Source organism: Chaetodon trifascialis, chromosome 21 (assembly GCF_039877785.1).
Source record: "Chaetodon trifascialis isolate fChaTrf1 chromosome 21, fChaTrf1.hap1, whole genome shotgun sequence".
Taxonomy (NCBI): Eukaryota; Metazoa; Chordata; class Actinopteri; order Chaetodontiformes; family Chaetodontidae; genus Chaetodon; species Chaetodon trifascialis.
In genome coordinates this window covers 16,355,360-16,373,061 of record NC_092076.1, presented here as the reverse complement: position 1 = coordinate 16,373,061, position 17,702 = coordinate 16,355,360, and the positions used below count along the sequence as shown (strand labels likewise).

Sequence of the window (17,702 nt, the reverse complement as noted above, 5' to 3'; positions counted from 1 at the left end):
ACGCTGATGAACAGGACTGAACAGAGAGACGGTGGGAGGAGGCTGATGTCGTGTTTGCGTTTAGGTGGAGCATCCCGCTGGGTGCACGGCGTGTCATGGAGGCAGTAAAGGAGGGTCACAAGAGCAGCTTGAGCTCAGGCAAAATGGTGGCTCTGGCCGCGGGGCTCTCTGTCGGGGCCACAGTGGGCTACATCATCTATCGTCACATAAGTAGCACCGACAACAGTGAGTATCTGCTGCTGAAGCTTGAGTTAACAACCACTTATACAGAAATTGTACATAATTGCACGCACATGACAAATTGTCAGAGTTAATGTTTATTGTCAGATGACCTGTTGTGTCTGTTTTGCTGTTTACAGGTCCGGGGCCCAACACTGAGATGTTCAAGATGACACTTCCCATAGAGGTTTATAGGAACATATCCAGATACCAAGCCAAGTTTTTGGATACGGTAAGTAGTTCAGTACCTGATGATGACTTATCTTTCATCAGGAACCAGCTAGCTCTGGCCCGTCTGGTCTTAATACCACTTTGTACCTCAAGAGGCAGCAGTTAGATTCTCTCTTTTACCAACACTAAGACGAGCTTAATTGCCATGTTAAGTCATCATCAACCCGTCAGGTCATAGTTCATTTGTATAGCCTGAAATCTTGTTCCATCCTCTGTCCTCAGAGCCTCCATTTAGAAATGTCACTTCTAAGTTTTTGTCCTCACTAGCACTGTCCTTTTCACTCATCCCATCATTTTATTTTTAGCTGTATTCTATTTTCTGCTCCATCAAGAAGACTCGGTTTCCTGATGGAGTCCAGAGCTCAGTCTAATTTTTTTTCCATAGAGATTTGATGTTGTTTCTATTTTAACCAGTTCATGAAGTAGTCACAGAGGAGGTAACAAGTGTAGCTCGTCAAGTACCTTGTTTCCTAAATCCATCTAGCGGTTGAGTGAAATCAGTGATTTCAGGCTGCCTAATTCTCTGCTCTCCTGCTGCCTGTTTTTCCCTCAGGTGACCCAGAAGTCTGGAGCTCATGTGAGGGTTTTGTCAGACTCAGGGGAGCCTGGATGTAAGACGGCTGTATGTTTCCTGCTGCAGGGCTCTAAAGAGCAGGTCTTGCTGGCCCAGTGTGTCCTGGAGAACCTGGCCACTGAGTGTGAGCCGGTGACCGAAGCTTTGGAGGTTCCACAGACCGCCTTTGGACGTATAATAGGTAGCTGTAATGAGTGTTTTTTATAGAGGGCTGGATTTGGCCCGATATGCCGTAAGCCTAACCCTAGTGCCTGTGTGTGCGTGTGTGGCAGGCCGTGGTGGAGAGAGTTTGAAACTGATCACCAGGACCACGGGGGCCAAAGTGGCTTGTTCCAAGGAGAAGACGCACAGTCCCAGAGCAAAGGGCACCGTGACAGTCACAGGATCCAGACAGGAGGTGAAACAGGCAAAGGTGAGTTACAGTACTGGCTGATAAATCTTATGGTCATACCCATACCTCTCATCATGCAGGTCCAGTGAGTAGGATTCACACATTTAGACTACCCATGTGTGGTCAGGCCTCTTATTTAAGCATGCTATTGAGAATAAACGTAACTCCACCTTTGCGATCCGTTTGTAGGAGTTGATTCTCGAAAAAGTCAGAGAGGACATGATGGTGAGGACGAAGATCTCTCAGTCGTCTGCCCTGCGGCAGAAACGTGGCCATACTGCTGTGACTCAGAGGCCAGACAGCACAGAGACTAAAGCACCAGTGGGCTTGAACAACAACGGTCCCTACCCCCAGGCAGAGAAGAATGGGCTTATCCACGCCAACGGGACCACGGGAGAGCCAGAGGACATTTTAGACATGGTGAAGGAGCTGAAAGTCACCGACGTGGGCGACAAGCAGGAGGAGGAGAGTTTCTCCACAGACTCGCTCTCTGAAATTTCCAAGTTTGAAAGTGAGTGTTCTCCATGATTCAGCCCCGACTGTCCACACTGCAGCTGCCTCACTGTAATCTGACCGTGGGCATAGTCACGTCATTCAAAGTTTAGATTTCCTCTTTGTCTGCGTTGTCCAGTTCCCAGTCCAGACCTGAGCTTCCAGCCTGACGAACATCTCGAGGTTTATGTTTCTGCTTATGAGAACCCGAACCATTTCTGGATCCAGATCCTGGGGGTTCGCTCCCTGCAGCTGGACAAACTGATCGAGGAGATGAACCGCTTCTACAACAGTGACAACCCCACAGTGAGGACAACTCCTACTGTCTTCACTTTTGTAAAGCAATTGAATAGAATATTAAGTTACATATCCATTAATATTGACATTTTTTGCCAGCACTGAAGCTCAGAATGTCCCATCAACATGGCTCCAAGAAAGCTAAGACCCCCCTCTATTCATCCATACACAGATCTACCTGTGTTGTGGACCTGTAGGCCTATAGTTGTCTCAGAATTTGCCTGAGGGGGGGGCACAGTGCCAGAGTTTGAAAACCCTTGCTCTGTGATGTCAAAGTTAAAACACTTGTGTATAACTGCCCTGTTTTTCTGTTTTCTAGGAGCAGAGGGTGGAGACCATTGTGGTGGGGGACATTGTGGCTGCTCCATACCGAGACCACGGGACGTGGAACAGGGCCAAAGTTCTGGGAGTCCTGAGCTCTGGACTGGTGGACCTTTACTATGTCGACTTTGGTGACAATGGGGAGCTGCCCAGAGACAGCCTCTGCCGTATGAGGTACAACAAGTTCCCTTTAACATCTGGCACAGTTCAAAGGGACTCTGATCTTGGTCTACTGGCCTTCATTTGGTGTTTTTTAAGATACCTGTATTGTTCTAGATGTTGGTGTGTATAAGAAAGTCTAATAAACAAACAAAATACACCAACAGACACCTAAAAAACAGAAGCAAACAAAAAAATCCAACCGCACACCTTCTGAATTTGAGTATCAACAGAAAAAACACCTCAGTCAAGCTTGACAGAAACAAAATAAAACTCAACACTCGTTCGTTTTTCCACTCTTCCATCACCGGCTCTGGTTCGATCACGATAAACCCTTTCATCACTGAGTTCAATGTGAACATCTTGGCTCTACATGCTTTCCACGCTGCTTCTCTGTGTTGTTGCTGGCCTCTTTGTGTTACTTGGTTAGCTCGCTGACGAAGTTTGTTGCCCTCACTCATTCTTTGGAGGCAGACCTTTAAAATAGCCCCCCCTTGTGTTTTTGTCAAATATCAGGTGTTCAGGGGGCTCACACTTGTGGCATGTCCACCTCTCTACCCCTCATAGATCATTTGTTCACAGTTCAGGGAGCGTAGGCAGGATGTCTGGGTTCTGGTGTGCTATAGTGCAGCTGCTGAAGGCATATTATTGTATGTGGCATCAAAATGTTACAGCTATGTTATTAACAATTTTTGCTTTGCCGCATTAACATTTCAGGAGTGACTTCCTCAGCTTGCCATTCCAAGCTATTGAGTGCAGTTTAGCAGGAGTGAGACCAAAAGGTAAAGCTCTTGTCTTGATAACTTTATCACGCAGGCATATAACTAAGAAAAAGATGAATACTCCCTAATTTTGTCCTTTTTTCCTCAAACATTATGAGTATATATTCTAAATTGTGCTCCTCCGGTGTCTAAGGAGAGGCGTGGAGTGAGGCAGCCCTGGATGATTTTGAGAAGCTGACATATTGCGCCACCTGGAGACCCCTGCAGGCCAAACTCTGCAGCTACTCTCACTCTGAGATGTCCTCCTGGCCCAGTGTCAAGCTCTATGACAACAGTGAGGGCAAGGTCGGCTCGTACTTCATATCTTATTATCTGTGTTCGTCGGTTTGCTTTGTTTCTCGTCCTATCCTCCGCTTCATGCACACATCTTGTAAAACAGTTGTCTCTCCCAGACTGTAGATATTGGTGAAGAGCTCATACAGCTGGGCCACGCTGTCAGCTTCCAGGAAGTGGAGAAAAGAAGGACTGAGGGAGACAATCTTGGCAGTCTGCAGAGGATGCTTGTGAGTCAAATTTCTATTGGCCTCATTAACACCGGTGATGAAAACGCTTTTGTTTAAAGGTCCAGTGTGTAAGATTTAGGCAGCTCTACCTTAGAATGAGCTCTTTACACCTACAGAGGGAGCAGGTCCTCTTCCTTTCATGTTTTTAGTGGCCACAGCGTAAGTCGAGGAGTATTTGGTTGACTGCAGTCTGTCACCTCACCACTAGATGCCACTAAATCCTATACACTGGATCTTTAATACCTGTTTCTTTCTTGTCACAGTAAAAGGGGATTTTAATCTAGATTTAAGGGACACTTTAGGGAAACTAGTCTTTCTCTTGAAGCAGGGCCATACAGTGCAACGTGTGTGATGCATGGGTTATAAAAAAATCACTCTGTGCTGTGAATGGGATTACAGCAGTAGGACTCATGTGACACAGCTTTGCAGTGCATGTGAAACAGACTGGAACAATGTTAAAACGCTCATCTGGACAGAAATCATTTAAGTTAAAATACTGTTTTTAAAATGAAAACATATTAGTTTGTGAGATGAGAGTTTGTGTGGGAGGTGAGTCGATTGTGTCTTAACTCCGTGTTTGCTTACAATGAGGACGAGTTATTGTGATAAGACATGATTTCTTGTGCCTCTGCAGGATGACGTGATAGGAGCATCATCAGAGCTAAGTCTCTCCTGTATCAGCTTATCAGGCGAGTACAGCAGACTGAGCGAATCCATGCAGATTCTCTCCTTACACATATTACTGTTGTCTTTGGGGGAGGCGTTGATTAAAGGTGCTCGGCAGCAAAGCGAAGTTTGGTGGCTGAGCGGGCATCATCAGTGCCATCTGCGGTGCATTGCCATCTGCGGTGCATTGCCATCTGCGGTGCATTGCCATCTGCGGTGCATGCAAGTCATCTTAAAAAGGATTCAGTTCATTTTTCCTCATTTCTCAGTACTCCACAATGACAAAAAACAGGTTTTCGGAGACTGAAATGTCACATTTACATAAATATTCTGACCCTTCACTTAGCACTTGGTTTAAGCACCTTTGCAGCAATGACAGCCTCAAGTCTTCTCGGAAATGATCCTCCAAGCTTGGCGCTCGTCTCTTTCTTCCTGGCAGAATCGTTTAGGCTCAGCCAGGCTGGACATCGAGCGTTGGTGCACAGACACTGTGCCTTGACACAATCCTGGCTCGCAGGTTTGTGTCAAGGCACAATTCTCTCTACTTGGCTTGCATTCAATGCTGAACTTGATGAGGCACAGGTGGACTCCAGTCAAGCTGTAGAAGCATCTGAAGAGCCATTGATAGTTGTAGGATGCACCAGAGCTCAATTGCGAGTGTCATAACAAATGTCTGAGTACACACTGTATGTAAAGGGATATTTCAGTCTTTTATTTTGAAGAAATGTACTAAACACTCTTAAAACCTGTTTTTGCTTTGTCATAATGGTGTATTGTTCTGATACTGTAGGCTGTTAAATTTGTACATATTGAGTAAAACTATCCAAAGTATATTTTCGTTATCAAGTATCCAGATAGTTTTATGGCCCAGCCTGACACTCACTGATGTCTCTGTGCCAACGCAGCAAGCTCACAATCTCACAACTTCCTTCTGCCTCCTCCTCTTCCTATCTGGTGAGTTCTTCGTGCATTTGGGAGTTAACCACTGATGAGATGATTGGGGAAGGAAGCACTTACGAAGGAGACATAGACAATGAAACGTCGAGTCCAAATAGGACCACAGTTTCAAATGAAAGTGCAACAGAAATGTGGAACGAAAACATTTCTGAGTGAGAGGCAAACAGGATTTCAGCCTGACCTCACGCCCATGTACATACAAACTACACAAGTACAGGTAAATGAATTAGAACTCCTTCATCCATATGCCTTGGGTGATTTCTGCAAGAAGTGAACACATTGGTAGGCATGTATATCTCTTTCACACACACATGATCTGCAGATATTGTAATCCAGAAGTGTTTTCTCTAACTCCTTGCGGATGGCACTGGTTTCCAGCAGCAACAGGAAGCTGTCCGCAGAACAAGATCAACAAGTTAGATCGATCAACCTTCTGCATGTGGTGGATAAAAAGAAAGCCCAGTTGTTCATGTTGTTGGCATATTGATTGCTGGATAACCAATAAGTGAAGTGTTTTTTTGTTGCACCACAGAAGCTGCCTCAATCTCAGGAAGCGTCGATGATGTCATAGAGGATGAGCTCCTTTGAGACCAAAGATGCACATAAATATCAAGGTACTGTTTCCTGGCTTGATGACTGAGTTAAACACTCTGCATTTATGAACCATTATGTCTGTAAAAGTAATGACCTCTCGTCTTACCTTCCAGCGCTGACCATCCACTCCTCTGCATCAGTTCAAATGAGATGAAGGGGACATTTGCTCGTCTGACCCAAACTCAACCGCATAAATCCTCATCGTGAAGCCTTACCTACTTGACAAGCGGCAGTTCTTCCAGCCATATTTACTTTGTTGTTGTTACTTCAGTACAAAATGACTTCTCATTTTTTGCTTTATGCCGTTCTGTTGTTGCTGATGCCGCTTTGCTTCTATGTGTTGTTACAGTATTTTGTGTTCAACAATTGCAGATAGGTACAAAAACAATGCCAGTATTATTTTTGAAAAGCACTGTGATATGAGTCACTGGAACCAGAAAGCAGCTGGTTAGCTATCAGTGTCTAGTTTGGTTTCTCTACTTGTATGTGTATTAAGATTAAAAGGCCCATATATTGGGCTTCACAAGTTATTATATTTTGGAAACGAAACCGTACGGTATTATTGAATGTGGTCCTTAGATTGTGTTCAGTATAAAAATGTGGCATCTACTGTATTATTAACTAAGGATGGAGGAAAGTGGGAGTTCATCTTCAGAGATGTAATAGACTGCACTATATATAATAAAGGATTTATTTTATGTTATTTTATGGTCCTTTACTTTGAAATGCTGTTCATACCCTAAATGTATATTTCAAAATAAAAGTGGATAATGAGCATTGTGTTAAAAATGAAGATCATTTTCCCCCATTGCTGCCTTTACCACGTACTTAAAGGAGCATAAATTCTTTCTTTAGTGTAAATCTGAATTGCTGTAAGTCATTATGTGCATTTAACTAAGCAGTATAAAACTGAAACAAGTGACTTTAATGTAAAACAGCTAGTTTTACAATGTGTTTTCCCTCCGTTTACATTGGTGTTGGGTTGACACGGGAGTGATATGGAGATGTGTTACTCTATTCTTTTACTGAAGAGGCCATTCATTCATTTCCATTACAGAGTCCACTGTTTTGTTTCTGTGTGGGTCGATGACCTCCATTCCGGTTCGACCAATCACATGAAAGTAGGTTACGATCGCACATGCGCAGAGGAAGCAGAGTAATTTGTTGATATCCTGCTTGGTAGTATTCATTTAGACTTTGGTCTTTCAAAACCAAATTTATCCCCAGCACAGGGGATTGATTTGCATTGGGCAGCACAGTTAACTAGAAAGTTATCTATATGAAGGGCTGATGGAAGACACAAGGGATTTGGTGAGTGGAGCTGAAACATTTTAGGGCCGCGAGCCTCCCATTACAGAGGATTTGCTTAGGCTAGCGCTCCTCCTTTGTTGTTATCTGTTTATGGTAGCTAGCTAGTGGGGTCAGGCAGCGTTAAATATTAGAAAGCTCTCCAAAAAACCTAAAGGTAGAAATAAAAGAACCTCACCCTTTTTTAGACTTTATATGTGCGAGTGCAGGTTCGCTACGCAAATGAAAAGTGTGGTATGCGTTTGTGAATAAAAACGGGAAAAACAGGTTTCCGCTAGCCATCTGTGCTAATGCTAGTTAGCATTAGGAGCTATTTGTAATAAGGCCGACCCTTATTTTAGCGCATATGTTAGCTAGCTCCTCTATTTTGTACATTTTACTTTAAGCATAGTATGTCTTTACTTGCTAATATATTATATTTTTTCTTTCAGAAGTTTACTGGGTAAATAATTAGTGTTAGAGCAGCCTGTTAGGATGTCACCTGTGATGCTCGGAGGAGGAAGTAGGCAGGCAATGACAACAGTCAATATTTTTTACAAAGTTCCGGATGAGAAAGACCTATTGAATGTTCACACATTACCGGCTGTAATTATAATTAGGTTTGGCTTCTCCGAACATTTTTTCTTATCAGATGACATTTAAAGAAATTATAAAATATCTCCTGGCGGTAAATTGAGAATTTTTAATACTTAGAAAAAACTTACAATAATTAGAATCGGTACTACCTTGAACAGACCAATATACATATGACACAATATGATGCTAAAATATGCTGATTTCTTTGGTCTTCATTGATGGTAAACTGAATGTATTTTGGCTTTGGGATGACAGTTGACACATTCAAACATGTCACCTTGAATTATGCGGAACTGATGGACAATTTTCACTACTTTCTGGGATTTCACTGACAAAACAGTTAATAGATTACTTCAGAAAACAATCATTATATTTATTAAGGAAGTTAGTCATTAGTCACAGCCTTCAGGCATTCGTTTTATTCAGACTTTTTTTTTTTTGTCTTGTCATTTCCTTGATCGTAAAGGCTGAACGCACCCCACGTTCAGAGCGTAAGCGGAGAGACTCGTACGGGATGTTTGATGGCTATGACAGCTGCAGCGAGGAGTCCACCAGCAGCTCCAGCTCAGAGGACAGTGAGGATGAGGTGGTGCCCTCCATCCCTGCCAGCCTGCCCATCATCAAGAACAATGGCCAAGTCTACACCTACCCCGATGGCAAGGCTGGAATGGGTCAGTAAATGGAAATATACTATACTGTGCTTCTTAGGAATCTAAGCATGTGAATGGAAATAATGGTCAACATGTACAGCCTGATGATATTATATATATATATATCTATCTGTTTTGTGATCTTTGTTTCACAGCCACTTGTGAGATGTGTGGAATGGTTGGAGTACGAGATGCTTTCTACTCAAAAACCAAGCGCTTCTGCAGCGTGTCCTGCTCTAGGAGTTATTCCTCAAATTCCAAAAAAGCTAGCATCTTGGCAAGACTCCAGGTAAGTGATCTCTGTTACACCCACTAGAACAAATATGTTGACATAAAAACTATATTATGACACAAATATTGACATCTGCTTTGATTTTGCAAGGGCAAACCACCAACAAAAAAGGCGAAAGTCTTACAGAAACAGCCTCTTATGGCAAAGTTGGCAGCTTACGCCCAGTACCAAGCAAGTCAACAGAACCAGGCCAAATCAAAAGCCGGTATGTTATCAAAAAGCACCAATGATGTGTAATAGGATCTGTGTTGATATACTCCAGCTTTACACTGTTTCTTGTTTCTGTCAGTGGTCCCCGCAGAGAGCTTTGACTGGGGTCGGTATATCTGTAGCAGTAACATGTCTGGAGCCCCAGTCAGCTGTTTCAAGCATGTAAGTAAAAATTGGAGTTGAGTAGATTGAAGGGGTGGGTGAAATGACTTCAAATTTCTATCACTGTATTTTTTTTGGTTTTTCTCAGAGTCAGACAAGTCAGATTTATTTGTCAAAACCCAACTATATAAGTACAACAGTGTAACCCAGCACATGGCAAACAAGTATATTTGCATGCAGTAGCAACAGGCACACATACTGATGCAGCAGAGGAGGCTTTCCTGTAAAAACAAAACCAGCTGAGTTTGTGTTGCAGTATGAAGTGAGGGGATGACATTAGCTCTGGCGATGTGAGACGACAAAAAGCAGTGTGAAAAAATCTACATCCAAGCTACTGCTCTTGTAATTTAATAATTGAATTCAGTTCAAATGAGGCTTAACATTCATAGTTTCTCTTGACTGTCCCTCAGTATTAAATACACCAACACTGCTACAGTGTGTGGGTCTACAGTAGATGCCAATAGCCACATTAGCCATGGAACGAGTCAAATTCATCACACTAACCAGCAAAATAAACAGTAAAGCAACACAAAAATGGCAGAACCTACAGGTTCTAAGTTTGAGGTCCGTATTGATCCATCCTTGAGCTTCAGTTTTGAAGTGAATCCTGCTTTGGCCCTCAAAACTGTCCAAATTAAAACAATAAGCACATGCTTATGACAGAAAACAGGGTCTCCACTTCCTCTGATGGCAGCAGTAGATGAAGACTTTTGTGTAGGTTCTAGCAGCCAACAACAGAGAAATGATCGCTGACATTTATAGCGTAAAAAATAGTAGTTGCTAGATGTAACTCCAGTTCTATTAGTATGTGCGTAGCCCTTTACTTGCATGTTATGGCAAAATCTATGTTGTGGCAGAACTCACACTGGTGACCGTGATGAAACCGGTATTCCACCCACCCCGAGTTGGTGGCGACGACTAATTTGTTATTTTCTCAACTTAATAACTTCACTGCTTCCTCTACACTTCAGGCCCCTATGGGGACATGCTGGGGAGACATAGAGGAAGGAGTGAGGCTTGAAGTACTCAACTCCGATACCAACCTGTCCACTAAAGTGTACTGGATAGCAGAAATCATTAAGCTAGCAGGTAAGACTACTTCTACAGATAGTCAAAGAAAATTTGTTTAAAGGAGAAATCCACCCTAAAAAGGTCATCTATGTTGATATACATCAGACATTCTGACAGTGCAATGATTCAAAGTATGTTGATAGCCAAAATAAGAACACACAGTCAGTCACTAATATTAGTTAGCTAATGCAGCTAATACGCAATATGGTTGAAAGACTAGAACAAGCAAGTAACAACTGGTATTCCCGAAGTCAAGAACGAGCTGTCTAATCAACTGTGTTTCATGTTGTACAGGGTTCAAGGCTCTTCTGCGGTATGAGGGCTTTGACAATGACACCAGTAAGGACTTCTGGTGTAATCTCTGTATCCCTGAGGTGCACCCGGTGGGATGGTGTGCCTCAAGTGGCAAACCCCTTGTACCTCCGAAAAGTGAGCCGTTTCTTCACAGTCTTGTTCTTGAGTGCCTGTGTTCTGGGACGGTTGGTGGTAATTGTTACTGTTATTTTCGTGGTCTCTTCTACAGCCATACAGCATAAGTACTCTAACTGGAAAGCCTTTCTTGTGAAGCGTCTCACTGGAGCTAAAACACTGCCGCCTGACTTTAATTCCAAGGTGAGACCCACAATGCCTCATCATTTTAATGACACTGCTTTTGATGGCCTCAGCCAATATCTCAGAGCAAGGAGACACACACACCTGTGCAAATATATCTGCAATGGCTGACTGTTGGGCTGATAGTGGTCTGTTGGAGTATTGGTGGAATAACCTCACCATGTATCATTTTTAACCGTAGGTACATGAGAACATGCAGTTCCCCTTTAAGAAGCTGATGCGGGTAGAGGTGGTGGATAAGAACTACCTGTGCCGGACACGGGTGGCGCTGGTGGAGCAGGTAATCGGAGGTCGTCTCAGACTGGTGTATGAGGAGAGCCAAGACAGGTCGGATGACTTCTGGTGCCACATGTTTAGCCCCCTCATCCACAATATAGGCTGGTCGCGCAGCATCGGACACCGCTTCAAACGGTCCGGTGAGTTTGGATAAATTCAGTCATCATATAACCATGAATGTTATATATTATGTTGTGAAGTTGTTGTCGCCAAGCCAAAGCCAACATGTCCTTATTGACATCATCATGCTCTTCTGAGACTTGACAAAGCTCCTTCAGAGACACTGAAGACATTATACAACAGACTTTACAGGTTGAGTAGTACAGTGAGTAGTACTGACAAATACGCTGATGTTGTGTAAAATGAGACCCGTCCCTTTAAATGTCATGTTTGATGATCATACTGAACAGAAACCCTTAAGCTGCAACACTGATTATCCTTCAAATACCATTACTGAAATGCTGAAATGTGGGTGTTTATAAAAAGGGCCAAAAACCCTCCGAATATAATGAAGGCATCATTTGGCTTTTATGATAACAGATCTGGTGGGCATAGTTTTATGAAGTGCTGCTCTATCTGTGAATGAAAGTTATTCTTATGCTCATAGTGAATCCAGTCATTCATCTCTTTTCTCAACAAACGGTGTTCCTGAAGCTCAGCTTGTTCTGTCTGTCGTCTCTAAACCCTTTAATGCACATGAAGCTCTTTATTTAATGTGAATCACCTCTTAGCTCCGGCACAGCGAGTCATTTTGATCTGTCTACTTATTTTTCAGATATTACAAAGAAAATTGAGGGTCAAGTTGATGCTCCCGCGCAGTACTTCCAGAAGGTGATACAAAAGAGAAACTTTCTGTTTCTTTCCTAACTGCCTCTCCAGAAAGAGTCCCACAGCTGTTGTTTGATTGATGTCTGCTGATCTGTGGCCATCGCCCAGCTGCTGTGCCGTATGATTGAGATCCATGTGCTGATTTCCTAAATGTCTCAGTTTTAAACTAATATGTCTGTAACAAATAATAATCCCCAAGTTGACTTTTCTATCTGCATGTGTGCATCAGGTGAAAGATGTGGACCAGAGTGGGGATTGGTTTAAAGATGGGATGAAGTTAGAAGCCATTGACCCCCTCAACCTCTCAGCTATATGTGTAGCCACTGTAAGAAAGGTAAGTGTGTCGCTGGACTCCACATTCTGGTTGTTAATGTGTGATGAGCTGCTGCGTGTCAGGAAACAGACTTTGTAGGGTAAAAGAAGGATTAGCTCTTGTTGATTTTAAAATCGACAAGACTAACTTTGACCGTGGTCTGCTGTGTGCTGCAGGTGTTGGCAGACGGGTACCTCATGATTGGGATCGATGGTTCGGAGGCAGTGGACGGATCAGACTGGTTCTGCTACCACAGCACCTCCCCCTCCATCTTCCCTGTCGGCTTCTGTGAAATCAACGACATTGAACTCACGCCCCCTAGAGGTACTGTACTCCTATCTTTGTTTCTCTGAGCCTCTCAGCAATGTACATGCGTGTTTGCCCCAAATTAGAGGACCACAGGTCTACGGAAGGTTTAAAATGCCCCGATAAAAACAAATCAAACAAAGAAATCCAGTTTAATACAACACACATTACTTTATTTAGTTTTTGTTACATATGCATCTGTGTCATCATACATGAACTACACATAACAATGTGTGTCTCGTCATGTCTGTGTTTGATTTGTTATTTAGGCAATTTAATCTTCTGTGCTCTGTTAAATATTTCTGGACAGGTGAAGTCACTGGTTAGAAGTCATTAAATAACATCTTCTTGATAATGGTTTTATCATGATCTGGTCTCAACACCGACTCTGCTCCCCAGGGTACACTAAACTGCCATTTAAATGGTTTGACTACCTCAGAGAAACGGGTTCAATAGCTGCTCCTGTCAAGCTCTTTAACAAGGTAGGCTTAATTAATGGGCTCTCCACTCTATTTGTGTTTTAATGTCCTCTGGTAGATTTTTCTGATTATGAATAACAGCAACAGAGTTTCATATGCAAAGCAGGAATGGTTAAAGGGTCCCTCTTGACCTTTCTTTACTCGAGAAACACTTACTAGATTTCTCACGGCTGGTAGCTCTAAAAGAAATCTACTCGAGGAGATCTTAAGTTAGGAATGCTTCTTAAACTTGGGCTGATTTGATTCTGTTGTGATGTGTCGGGTGAATTTCTTACCAGGTCTTAGCCCCCAGGAGTAACAGTTTTTATTTTACATTTTTGGTGTTCATTAGTGTTTAATAAATGTCCTTTGGGACCAATGACAGAGGGATGCTGCAGGTTCTAATTGTGTGCACTAACAGTATTTATTTTTTTACGACTAATAAATACTTAGTTATTCATGTACGTTTACACATTTTCATTCTCTCAGAAACAAAGAGGTGCTTTTTTTTAAAATCAGGTGAAAAAAACCATTATATTGCAATTAAATATCGGCCTGCTCTCTAAATGTCGCCTTTTTTTTTTACTGCCCTTGCTGCCGCGCCTCCTCCAGGAGGTTCCCAATCATGGCTTCCGACAAGGCATGAAACTGGAGGCTGTTGATCTAATGGAGCCACGGCTGGTATGTGTTGCCACGGTGACGAGGATTGTGCACCGGCTACTGAGGATCCACTTTGATGGCTGGGAGGATGAGTATGACCAGTGGGTTGACTGCGAGTCACCTGACCTTTACCCTGTGGGCTGGTGTCAGCTGACGGGCTACCAGCTCCAGCCCCCCGCCTCGCAGAGTAAGGACACGACACATTTCAGCCCCCTAACCAGACGTTGTTTTCTTTTATCATTATAGATATGATAGACCAAACTATCAATTGAGCACCAGTGATCAAACCCACTGCAATCATCAGACCGTCAGTCTCACTCTATATTTGCAGCTTTGATTCACGCCGACTATTCAGCAAAGCACTTAACAAAACAGATAGTATATGAGCAAAAATGAATTAAATGAGAGTCACAGCCTGCCGTCTTATTATGTTTAACAAAGCCATGGCACTGTGTGATTGTAGGCCATAATCTAGGCAGTCCAATAAATGAGGACTAAATGGAATAAGGGTGCTGCAGGGTTGATTTGAAGAGTGAGAAGGGGGAGGCGGGCATCCCTCATCGCCACAGAGATAAATATCATCAGACAGATATCATCATTTTCTAACCTGCCGCTGGTCTCCAGCAGTGATATAATTATCTAATATTTTTCATTAATGTTAATATTCTGGATACATTTTAATTGTATGTATTGGTTTGTGCTTTCCTCTCTGGGTACCTAGTCTGATGCGTGAACGAGTACTGATTGTTTCCTTGGCTTCTACCTCACTGTTGCACTTCACTGTCCACTGTCTTATGGTCTTCTCTCAGGTAACAGGGAAATGCCTCAGTCTGTACCCAAGCAGAAGAAAAAGGCCCAGCAGTACAAAGGACAAAAGAAAAGTAAGTCTTTCTGGCGCTGTCCAATTGTTTCTCTCCACTCTCTCCTTCGCCTTCTCCTGTTGTCATTTTGTCTTTCCTCTTCTTCTCATTGGCTATGCTTGCGGTGGGAACTCTGTTGCTCTCTGGTTGGTCACCTGTTCGGTGTGTCCTGACTATTTTCATCTGACCTCTGTCACACTGCAGGATGTTTTTCCCTTTTGAGTGCCACAGCTATCAACACATGCACACTTGGACAACGTAGTGTGTGAGATTTTGTGTTGGTGTTTGAGATACTGCAGATATTTGAGAGCAGACGGCCTGATTTTGCATCCCTATTGAGGTCCAAAGTTTCAGATAGTAAAAGCAGATGCTGATGCTAAATTAGTGCCGGTTATATGGAAGTTTAAGGCTGCCAATAATGAAATGTAAGCATTAAATCAAATTTAAATTTGTGTGCACACTATGTATGACAAAATCCAAATTAAATGTGTAAAATACAATTTACCCTTTTCTGTTCAAGAATGCATAATTACTGGTATGAAAACTTCACTGACAAATCGTCTTCAGTGTGCTGTAAATTGCACGTGGAGTGGACTTTAGATTTTCAGATTCAACCTAAGACTTAGATAGTTTTGCAATGCTGTGTGCTGATTTTTAGCTCATATCTAGCTCATCAGGAGACTTCAGAGGTCTTAAGCAGAAGTATTTATTGCAGTTGATGAGCAATACAACGTCGACAAGTGAACCAAGATAGTGCCACACCAAATCCTGAAGATGTCCTCTCTGATGCGGTGTATTTATACTCCTGATGTCTCACGTTTCTCCCTTCCACTCCTTAAATTATTCCCTATTAGGGATATTCTGTACCCATCTCCTACATGTGTGGTACTCTACTGGATACTAAATTCTAAACATTGACTCCCACCATACTTACGTATGCCCTGACTTCCACCCCACTAACTGAGGATGCTTTGACCTAAGTGCTTATTAAAAATGTGAATACTTGGGCAGTCCTCCTTGAATGGGCCTCTGTATTTATACACAGTTTATCTATAAGACCTTCGGAGATGGAGCCAGGGTGTGTTTTTTCTTTTTTCAAACTCCAGTTTACACACATTTTAGGTTGCACATGCTAATTTGAAAATAAAACATTGATTTCTCCTTCAGTGAAATTTTTCTCTTGACTATTTTCTGCTTAGGTGTACACTGAAAATCATTCAATCAATCAATTCTTCTGATTTCAGACATGAAAATGAAAGTATGTAATTTTATCATTATTTATTTAATTGTCATACATTGTGGGCATGAAAATTGAAAGTATAATTTATATTGAATTTTTCAAATAGTGGCAGCCTCAGGCGTCCATACCTTGGGTCCAGTTGCTGCAGTCTTGTTTTGGTATCTAATAGTGCATCTGCTCACTTGGGTCTGGCAGTCTGATTGCAGCTTACCAGGGGCTTATTCAGATGGGTTATCAATGCAAGTGACAACAGTGTGAGGTTAAATTAAAAAGTTCACCATTCACCTTTTTAACTGTCCTTCCTAATATACAAACTAAGCATCCAGAACACCTTCCAGTTGAATTGAACCCCTGTGTGTAATAAGCCCCTGGTAGCTTACCCGAGTCTGGCTTGGTGTTTAGAGAGGAAGATTCCGGTTGGTCGGCGGCCCTTCAGTCAGGCAGGCAGGAGGAGGAGCAGCTTCTCGGGAGACGAAGAGCAGAGTCCACCCCCTTACCCTGCCCAGGGGCCCACTCGGCCCCGACCCCGAACACACCTCCACCAAACCCACAAATCAGGTAACATCACACTAATGATCAACCCAGCATGGCACCGAGCCTTCTGAGGCCCACGCTGTTTTTAACAGGACGCAGCAGTCTGAGTCTCGCTCACAGGGCCTTGCTGTGGACCTGGATGCTGCCGATGCTGCATGTTCGACTGTTAAATCAACCTTTGTTTGTACATGTCATTGTTCTCACATAAATATATTTCCTCATGTCAGTGACGGTCCGTTCGTTTAATTTGCAGGAGTTACAGTTTTGACATTGCCAGCGTTTCGCCTCCACTTTAAAGCGGTCGTAACGCATGTTTGTTTCATTTTAGATTTCAAGTAGTTGTCTTGATGCATGTGGAGTTAACATTATGACCTGGGACAAAGGCAAAGGCTCCTCCTGTATTTCATTCGAAGTGAATGAACACAAGTGGCTCATCTGTGCTGCTGTTCTCTCTCTTATCTGTCTCTGTCCCCGTCTGTAGAGTCTCTCCTGCGAATGAAAGAGGAGACGGCAGAGGTGGATGAGTTTACCTTCTCACAGGGCACCTCCGACCAGGAGAGCAACGGCTCGGGCAGCTACTACATCAAACAGGAACCCTGAGGTCACAGTGTCGGGACAGAGCAGGATGAACCGGGTCAGGACACGCCTCTGGAAACCCCCAGCAAGGATCAGGAACGTGGAGTCAAACTAGCCTTGAATCACACTCAGACCAATGCCACAGGCCTTCTATGGAGTCAGTACAGGAGACGGCGAGGACGAGGAGGGGATCATTTTCATTCTTCTGAAAAATCCTTAAGGGAACAATTTTCTAACCTTGTAGCTGTGTGTGCACATAATCACTCACAAAACCTTTACGATTGAGGGGTTGGAAAGCACCCAGGGTCGGGCCTGGGTCACACGTTTGGGCATTCTCTCTCGTAATGGCGCAACATCATTCTTTTCCTCTCCAGTCTGAAAGAACCAGCCAGACAGGAGACGACTGGGTGGATTTAAAAAAAAAAACAAACAAAACAACCCTTTTTCAACAGAAACGGGGGTCCTGCAAGTCGACATCAGCCCACCCTGCCTCTGCCACAATCTGGGCCGCGCACAGAGACCTGTAGAAACTGTGAGAACCATTTATTGAGCCAGGTCTTAAGTTTAGTTTTTGTTTTTGTTTT

The 17,702-nt window shown here is 43.1% G+C and overlaps 2 protein-coding genes across 7 annotated transcripts in view; both read left to right on the top strand.

Moving 5' to 3' along the window:
* tdrkh (tudor and KH domain containing) overlaps positions 1–17,702 on the top strand; it is a 161,062-nt gene that overhangs the window by 3,047 nt on the left and 140,313 nt on the right. For 4 of the 5 annotated variants that reach the window (XM_070990752.1, XM_070990748.1, XM_070990747.1 and 1 more), the window contains 13 exons: positions 65–225; positions 360–451; positions 1,004–1,205; positions 1,297–1,436; positions 1,605–1,926; positions 2,047–2,213; positions 2,524–2,699; positions 3,402–3,466; positions 3,600–3,751; positions 3,859–3,969; positions 4,604–4,658; positions 6,125–6,206; positions 6,300–6,970. In XM_070990752.1, the coding sequence (XP_070846853.1) occupies positions 96–225; positions 360–451; positions 1,004–1,205; positions 1,297–1,436; positions 1,605–1,926; positions 2,047–2,213; positions 2,524–2,699; positions 3,402–3,466; positions 3,600–3,751; positions 3,859–3,969; positions 4,604–4,658; positions 6,125–6,180 (1,668 nt within the window). In that variant the 5' untranslated portion in view covers positions 65–95 and the 3' untranslated portion in view covers positions 6,181–6,206; positions 6,300–6,970. Of the gene's footprint in view, positions 1–64; positions 226–359; positions 452–1,003; positions 1,206–1,296; positions 1,437–1,604; positions 1,927–2,046; positions 2,214–2,523; positions 2,700–3,401; positions 3,467–3,599; positions 3,752–3,858; positions 3,970–4,603; positions 4,659–6,124; positions 6,207–6,299; positions 6,971–17,702 lie in introns of those variants that run through there. The other variant, XM_070990750.1, reaches the window with a different exon arrangement.
* Positions 7,315–17,533, top strand: mbtd1 (mbt domain containing 1). 2 transcript variants are annotated; one of them, XM_070990172.1, is made up of 17 exons: positions 7,315–7,497; positions 8,537–8,741; positions 8,876–9,009; positions 9,103–9,217; positions 9,302–9,384; positions 10,356–10,473; positions 10,750–10,884; positions 10,979–11,067; positions 11,249–11,483; positions 12,119–12,174; positions 12,401–12,505; positions 12,661–12,808; positions 13,190–13,272; positions 13,861–14,095; positions 14,718–14,789; positions 16,411–16,566; positions 17,024–17,533. In XM_070990172.1, exons 1-17 carry the CDS (start codon positions 7,477–7,479, stop codon positions 17,140–17,142), a joined length of 2,109 nt encoding a protein of 702 aa, XP_070846273.1. In that variant the 5' UTR covers positions 7,315–7,476; the 3' UTR covers positions 17,143–17,533. The 2 variants fall into 2 exon arrangements, with proteins under 2 accessions (XP_070846273.1, XP_070846274.1); XM_070990173.1 differs by lacking the exon at positions 16,411–16,566 and having other exon boundaries at positions 17,024–17,262.